This window comes from Vicia villosa, linkage group LG3 (genome assembly GCF_029867415.1).
Source record: "Vicia villosa cultivar HV-30 ecotype Madison, WI linkage group LG3, Vvil1.0, whole genome shotgun sequence".
NCBI lineage: Eukaryota > Viridiplantae > Streptophyta > Magnoliopsida > Fabales > Fabaceae > Vicia > Vicia villosa.
The window spans coordinates 43,902,526-43,911,284 of record NC_081182.1 but is presented as its reverse complement, the minus strand read 5'-3'; the positions used below and the strand labels follow the sequence as shown (position 1 = coordinate 43,911,284).

At 32.9% G+C, this 8,759-nt stretch overlaps 1 protein-coding gene across 1 annotated transcript; it reads left to right on the top strand.

Moving 5' to 3' along the window:
* Nucleotides 1–4,888: 4,888 nt before the first annotated feature.
* Nucleotides 4,889–6,052, top strand: LOC131657959 (uncharacterized). The gene is made up of 2 exons (XM_058927301.1): nucleotides 4,889–4,965; nucleotides 5,188–6,052. The coding sequence occupies exons 1-2, from the start codon at nucleotides 4,889–4,891 to the stop codon at nucleotides 6,050–6,052; spliced, it is 942 nt and encodes a 313-aa protein (XP_058783284.1).
* The last annotated feature ends 2,707 nt before the right edge of the window (nucleotides 6,053–8,759 follow it).

The window sequence follows — 8,759 nt, the reverse complement described above, 5'->3', positions numbered from 1 at the left end:
AAGTGGAGGTGTATTAAAGGATGGGTGTAGGCGTGTAGGTGATTGGAGACGTGGTGGGTGTGACTTAAAGAAAGGAACACGGGAATTGCACGAGGTAGTGCATGGATTACGAAGGCGGGCACACTCGGACGTTCGCTTTGTGTAAAGCTTGACCAATAATTTCCTAATTAGATGACACGTAAGAATATATTTATTCCATGTTGGCACTTTTGACCTATTTTAAATGCCAGAGATATAAATGTAAACCTGCGCAGTTATTGGATGTTCCGTGTTTTCTAGGAGTAAGTTAGTAACGAGATCAGGGTCGGCCTAAATAATTTAGAGATCCGGTTCTAATTTTTAAAATAGGCCCCTTAATAAATTAAATATATATATTTTAAAATATTATCATATATTTAAATTATAAATAATATTAAAATTATTTAAAAATATTTATGTAAAAATTTATTTCATATAAATATAATTTACATATGTTTTTTTTGCCGTATAACTTTTTTATTTATAAAGTTTTTTTTAGATCTTATATACATTAAATGTTCCAGTTCAATTTATACAAAAATATAAATCATCAACGTATAAATGAACTTAAGTAAATTGTGATGTACAATTTACAAAATAAATATTAAATTTTATTTTAAAAAATACATAACAATTTTATTAGGAGCTCAACATGAAATATTATAAAATATTATAAATTAGTAAGAAAGACATGAAAATATATATAAAGATTTTATTATTAGCTAGGCATGAAAAATATTTAATTAGTAAAATAGATTATAAACACTATATTAAACTAGATTAAAATAAATTGATTTACTATTTAATATGTTATTCTATAATAAAAAACAATAATACATTAAAAATTAATATTTTTATAATTATGTATAGTTCACTTAAAATAATTTAAAATGAAGAGCGCCAGTATTAATGTATTTTTTTTTTGACAATTTATTAAAGTGATATCTTAAAAAAAAAATCAATTAAGATAAACATAGTGCATAACATATACCTGCGAAAAAGTTATTCGTCACAATTGTAAGAAGTTACTTTTTTTATTTTATTGTAATTTATCTCATTTAATTTTGGCTTAAATCCAATATTGTATTATAGTACTCCTGACATATTTGCATACGAAAAGCTACTAAACTTTGGTCTTTTGCTTGTGAGCTGCCTCTTCATTGCAACACACATGGCCAAATAGCAACGCTCTATGTATATATCATGTATAAACAATACTTGAAGGCTAATATTATGAGGCCCCAAAAGTTGTGAGGCCCTGTGCTGTGGCACATGCTGCACAGGCACAGGGCCGGGCTTGAACGAGATAGAGAAAGTAGATAGAACTGAATTTTATTTTGGATGACCATGAACAATTTTGAAATAATTTACTAATATATTAATTATTAATAAAAATATATATTTTACTTGATTTGTTTATACTTTTTAATTGATTTATACTTTTTTTTTCTTCATAAAATTATATTATTAATGATCACATTCGGTATAGAGGTTACTCTTAGTGTATACCTCAGTTAGTTTAACTTAAACATTTTCACCTTTTTAAAATATTTGATTTTTGGGTATTTTGTTTTAGACATTTTAATTTGAATTAAATAACAAATATATTGAAAATGATTTGTATACTAAACGACATTAAAGGTCACCCTTAGTTATTAATTAATTAATTTATTTTTTTGAAAATTAGGGGAGTTGTTGACGTGAATGGAGTTGTGGATATGCTAATTCAAACTTACTTTATTTATGAATTATTTTAATTTGTTTAACAGTGGATAAAGAATTATTCAATAATTATAATTTGTAAGAAATTTGTTTGACTTTTTGACTTGAAATCAGTATTTTAAAACTGGATCGGTTGGTTGAACCGGTGCGACCAGAAACCAGTGACATTACTGGGTTGATCGTGGCATTAGATTGAAAGTTGAAATTTAAAAATCAAAAGTTGAAGACCAAGTCGGAGAAAGAATGAAAAGTGAAGTAAAAGTGAGAATGAATTTGAATAATTGAGAATGACAAGACTTTCTCTATATATATTGGGACAGTTTAAACTACCTACGAAGAACACAATACACTACACAAACAACCATTTAATTGATCTAGATGGTGGGTGATGCATCAGGGAGTATAATTGTCTACTTTGAGTGAGAACGAGAGTGCATGTGTTTTCTCATGTCCGCTTCCCTTACTCTTTTCTCCGGGCCTTTCATCTTAGGCCTTGCGGACAACCCAAAACAGTTGTTCCTCTGCCTTTGTCTCTACTCAGCAAGAAAATGGTTTTTGTCGTATATCTTAGGTCAGAGGCCAATCAAAGTAAGTGAAGGGTCTCAAGGGCGTCTCATTACTAGAGTTGGGAACATAAGCATTAAATGTTTTTCTTAGGTTTAATTAGTGTTGAAATCGTTTACTTAATTTCATATTTCAATTTAGTCCCTTAACTAAAAATGTTACATAATAGTCCCTTAAAAATTGTTTTGTTAGTCAAATTGGTCATTGCCTTTAAATTTTCTAAAAAAACATCAACTTCGCCTACGTGGCGTGACAACAAGACATTTGTTAATAAGTTGAGTCAACATATTATTGAAAATTGGTATTTTGTTAATAAATTGGTATTTTATCCAAAACCTTTATAGTAGCATCTCTTCAATAAAACCACTAGAATAGAAGCCCATTGCATAACTAGATTGACATGTATTTTTGTTTGAAACAAATAGAAAATCACATTTACGCTTTCACTTTATCCACTTTCTGATCCGATTTTGCCTTATTAATAACATCTTTAATCCCAACTTTTAAGGAAATAGAATTAGTTAGCAGTTCCTAGTTATCCTCAGTCACCATGATGCGCTTAGTTTTCATAGACTTTTGACAATGCAGTTTACCTACAACAACACAATCATAAACATATTTAAATATAAATCCAAATCCGCATAAGAGTTTTGATATGTTGCAACAAGTATTCATTATCTTTGGCACATATAAACAAAACAAACTTTAACACAATATGATTGTTGAAATAATAGAACATGAATGTGTTGAAATAATATATGGATATGTTGAACATTATATTTCTCCAGTGATGTCTTTTTCATAAACAAATTATTAACATATATAGAACATGAATGTGTCATATTCGTTCAACTTAATAGAAATATTAACACTGAAATAAATTATTAACATATACAGAACATGAATGTGTCATATATAGAAATAAATTATTGACATAGATAGAACATGAATGTGATCACCTCATAGTCGTCCAACCAGATTATTAACAATGACATACATCAACATAAAGGTTTCTTGTATAGCTCAAGTTTCTTGTAAATACATAAGAATTTATTTCAATGAATAACAAACCTTGGTTCTATCTCTGCAAGCTAAGCATATTCATCATCTTCCGCAACGCATATAGATCCACTTTCTGCTGCTATAAAAGCCAAGCATCAAAACTAGATAAATTGGAACTAAACATTAAAGATGGATAAATTGGAACAATATTCATTAAAGCTAGATCTGGATACACAATTTCCATAAAACTAACAGGGTTGTTTAGAAAAATTCCTGAAAGATGAAATGAAATTATTAATCCCATGTTAATAAGACTTCTTATACTATAAATTACTGATTTTGGAGTTCATCATATAGACAATGCACACAAAAAAAAATATGACATGTAATCCAAATCAACCTAGTATGAGGTTCCTTCATATATTTTGCCACCATATCTTCATCCGAGTGTATTGAACCAAATCTGCTTGGTTGTTTCCTCAATATCAAATACAATGTTAAGAACAACACACACAAAGCTTATACAATCATAAGCAGGCCTGATGGTACTGAATTGGTGTCTAATGATGAGATAGCTGATGAGGTGCTGAGGTATTATGGTAACCACATGGGTAGAGAAGACAAGAACCTGCAGCAATTGGATATTAGTGTCACGAGGAAAGGAAATCAACTTTCTCTTGAGCAAAGGCAAGCAATGGTTCAAGACATAACTGAGGTAGAAATTTTTTAGGCTTTGAATGGTATGGGAGATGCTAAGTCTCCAGGCTTAGATGGTTACAATGCCAAGTTATTTAAGAGCTGTTGTAACACCATAAAGCAAGATGTGATTAATACTATTTGCTATTGGTTCAGGAACAACACTATGTTCAAAGGCTTCAACACTACCTTAGTTACCCTCATTCCTAAATCTCCTCAAGCCAAGACTCTTACTGATTTCAGGCCTATAGCCTGTTGCTCCACAGTCTACAAACTGTACTCAAAAGTGCTAACTGCTAGATTGGCTAGAGTCATTGGTACTATCATAGGTCACAGTCAAGCTGCTTTTATACCAGGCCAACAAATTCGTAAGCATATTTTGCTGGCATATGAATTAATCAGAGGCTATACTAGGAAGCAAGGCGCTCCTAGATGCATGATCCAACTTGATCTACAGAAGGCTTATGACATGTTGAATTGGAAAGCTTTAGAAATTGTTCTTCTTGAAATAGGCTTACCTAATCAATTTGTCAATTGGATCATGACTGGTGTAAAAACTGTGACCTACAGGTACAATATAAATGGAGAACACTCAAAGATGATGCATGCTGCTAGGGGAATAAGGCAAGGTGATCCCATTTCTCCTTACCTATTTGTTATAGTTATGGAGTGCATGAGTAGACTTATGCACCAAATGCAGCTTGATCCCCAGTTCAAACATCACTCCAAATGCAAGAAGCTGACTCTTACACATTTGTCCTTTGTAGATGATGTTCTTCTTTTTGCTAGAGGAGACAAAAATTCTGTTCAAATGCTTTGTCATACTGTCTAGATTTTCTCTAATTCCACAAGCCTGAATGTGAATCCCCTGAAGTGTTATGTCTATATGGGGGCTATTGAGGACAACATCAAGCAGCAGATTCTTGAAGTGACTGGTTTTAGAGAAGGGGCCCTACCCTTCAGGTACATTGGTGTACCTCTGTCTTGCAAAAGATTATCAGGGGATCACTATCTCCCTCTCATTGAGAAAATCCTCCATAGACTGAATCCCTGGAGCTCGAGACTTCTCAGTCAAGCAGGCAGGGTTCAATTGGTGAGTTCCGTGTGTTTTGCTATAGCCAACTATTGACTACAGTGCTTCCCTATCCCTAAAGTTGTGCTTAATAAAATTCAAGTAACGTGTAGGACTTTTATTTGGACTGAAGGCTTGACTCCTAGCAGAAAAAGTCTGGTGGCTTGGAAAACTTTATGCAAGCCTCGGGCTAAAGGTGGGTACAATCTGACTGACTTGAACAGGTGGAACACTGTTACTATGCTTAAACTCCTGTGGGATCTTAGGAAGAAAATTGACTGTTTGTGGGTTACGTGGATGCACAGTTATTTCATCAAAGGGAAAGACCTAATGCAAATGAATGGGCCTAGCACTCCGTCTTGGATTAGCAAGGGAATACTGAAAGCTAGACATGACACCATGGAGATTCAAGCTAGATGGGATAAAAGCTTGTTAGATAAAAAATTCACTATGGGAGAGATTTATAGAGGTTTGCTGCACTTGGAGCCAAATGTAGATTGGCACATTCTCTTGGACAGAAATATAGCCAGACCTCAGGCTGTTTTCTGTTTGTGGATAGCATGTCACCAAAGGCTTGCTATGAAAGTGCGATTGAGGAAATTTGGTGTTGCTTTGGATGTTAATTGTTATTTCTGCTCGGATGAGGAATCAATCGAGCACATGTTCTTTGACTGTAAATCTATTCAGTATATTTGGAAAAGCATTCTGCAGTGGCTTCGGATTGAGAGGACTCCTCAACAATGGCATATTGAGAAAGCTTGGATTACAAGGTATTGTAGTGGCAAAGGCAAGAAGTGTGGCATTATGAAGTTGGCTCTTGCTGAGACTATCTACTTTTGCTGGAAGTATAGGAATGATACTTGTTTTGGACAAAGTTATGATAGTAATACATTTGTAAATAGCATCAAAGATATCATCATACATGAGGGGTGGTATACTAGAAAATATAGGGATTATATAGCTCAACTTTTGTTGTAGGTGCTTTGTTTGGGTTGGATCCTTAGAGATCACCATGTTTTGTATTGTTTTTTGAATTAATCCAATATTTTATTGATTCAAAAAAATCTGATACAATCATGTTTACAATCAGGGTTAGAGAAATTGTTGAAGAGGGAAGCAATTATTGAGAATGATGGGTCAGTGAAAAAGTGAGTTAGGAATTGAAAAATGTTTTTGAGGGAGATGTGTTTGTGAGAAAAGTTAGGTTTTCACATAGAGCCGTAGAGGGAAAGAAGGAGAAGAGAGAAACATATAGAGGGAGAAGAGAGAGAGAGAAAGAGAGAGAGAGAGAGAGAGAGAGAGAGAGAGAGACGGGGCGGCTAGGTTTTTTTAGAAGATAGAAAAAGGTTAATATATTATAATAAAATATTCCATGTCAATTAAAAACAATTCCAGATCAACCAAATTAATACCAGTTGGAGTGCCACCACTATTAGACTTAACGAATTTTGACAAAATTTAACGGAAAGGACCAATGTGGCTAATGAAACTTGATTTAAGGGACTTAAAATGAACATTTATTAAATAAAGGAAGAAATTGAAACATGAAATCAAGTTAAGGGACCAAATGATACATTAAGCATTTTTCTTGCAATATATGACGTTTTCCAGGGAGGTCTTGACACATATGCCTAGTTTTTCAGTAATGATTTTCTTTTATCTCTGGTCACTCAAGTGTCCTGAGAAAAATTTTGAGGGAATTTGGACCACTAGTGGTGCATCTCTTGTTCCCTATTGTAGGATATTGTGTGACTCACCACAATGAGAATAGTTAAAAAAACTTTATAACTTGCCAATTTCCTCCTTTCACCATTTGTGGGTTTCAGGAAATTCTTCTTCTTCTTCTTCTTTGCACGTGGCTTTCCTTGCCACTGCCAAACTTCTTACGCATGTCTTCATTTCAAGTTTATTGTCACTGTTTCCTCAACATACACATTTTTACCTTCATTTCTTTTTTAAGGTACAATTTGAGTATCTTTTTTCATTCTTTGTTGTTTCCTTTCGTTAGGTTATAGATATTATTGCTTTGTCCTAAATTAATTTCTCTACCCTAGGTATATGTTGTCAATAAGTTGTGTATTCAAGTTTGAAATCCCTTTAAGTTCCTATTTTGATCTATCTTTTCCCCCGATGGAGTTTGTCGCTATGGATGTATCACCAATCATGAGAAGGAATGCAAGGGAAATATTATAGCAGACTAAGTAGATCCAGAGATGTTGGATATTACTTTTGTCGTTGTTTGCGGATACAATCATGATCATGCTTTTATCAAAGTAGGGTCCTCATCATACTAGGGGGTGTTTTCACCGAATGAAGATAAAAGGATATGCAATAAATATGACATATGTGTCATTTCTTTTCACAAGTACCTATTTTCTTTAATTGGTTTCTTATTCCTTTTAACATCTTTGAGTTTGGCGTCTTGAAGCACTTGTAACTATCCCTTCACAGCTACACCCTATGAGTTGGGCGTACGTCAATGCCTTCTAGCATTGATGTGAGTACAAGAAAAGTGTGTCGACTTTGGGGCTCTTCTTCCACCTCTTCAAGGATCAATGTAATTTGGCTCATTGTGTGCGGGACAAAGGCTTGAAATCTACGAGGCATGTGTCATACCCTATTTTTGCCTCTTCTACGGTGTTTCCATTCGTCGGATGCATAGTTTATTTTATGAAAAAAAAACCATTTTTAGGTCAAAGCCACTCAAAGTGAACCTTTTTGGAATTCATGTTCAATTTTGATTTTTGGTCACTTTTTCAAATGAACTGTTTATTTTATTTTTTCAAAATTTTTTAATTTAATTACAAAATGAAAAAAAATGTTTTGTTAATTTTGAGTTATTTCAATTCAATTTCAAGTCACAAGTCCTAGCCATGTAAGCTACATTTCAAGTGCTTCCTTTTAGCCATTTTTAAGATTACATGTGAGTTTTGTGTTAAGCCAATTCTTGAATTTTTCCATGTCTTTTTTTGTTAGCCATATTTTTAAAGCACTTGCAAACCACTTTTTTTTTTTTTTGAAGCCAAGCCAAGCCAAAGCATTTTTTTGGGACCACATCTTGCATTCTCTTGTTCATATTTTTCCTTCTGACAGTAAAACAAAAACTCAAGCAAAACTCACATTCCAAACCCATTTCAACATTTCATATTCAAGTTTCACAATGCACTTCATAATTCAAAATTCACTAAACATTCATCCAAATTTCAAAGAAACACGATTCATTCCTTACAATTTCATATTACTACAGAATTTGATATAAATACATCCTAACCTCTCATTGTAAAAAAAAAATTATTAGTAAGAAAACATGAAAATAAGAAAGAAGAATAAATCTAAATCATTCATTATTACCACAACTCCCATAATCCCTATTAAAAAGGAAATTAAATTTAAAAGTTACATTTAAAATAGTGACATGTGTGCATTCTAGTATTTTTAAATTATAAAATTTCTCTTACAAAAATCAAGGGCCATCATTTCTTCATGGAATGTCACACGGATCATACACATCTTCCCTCAAAGTTCCAATAAATTCTCCCTCCAATTCTACCCAATTTTCATCCTAATTCCCCCTCAATTCTCCTTCTCTTTTTCACTCAATATTTCAAATCTCCTACATTATATAAACAGCCTTAAACCATGAGAAAAGGGGGAGGAAGAGTAGCATCAAAGCTCTGCCAAAAAC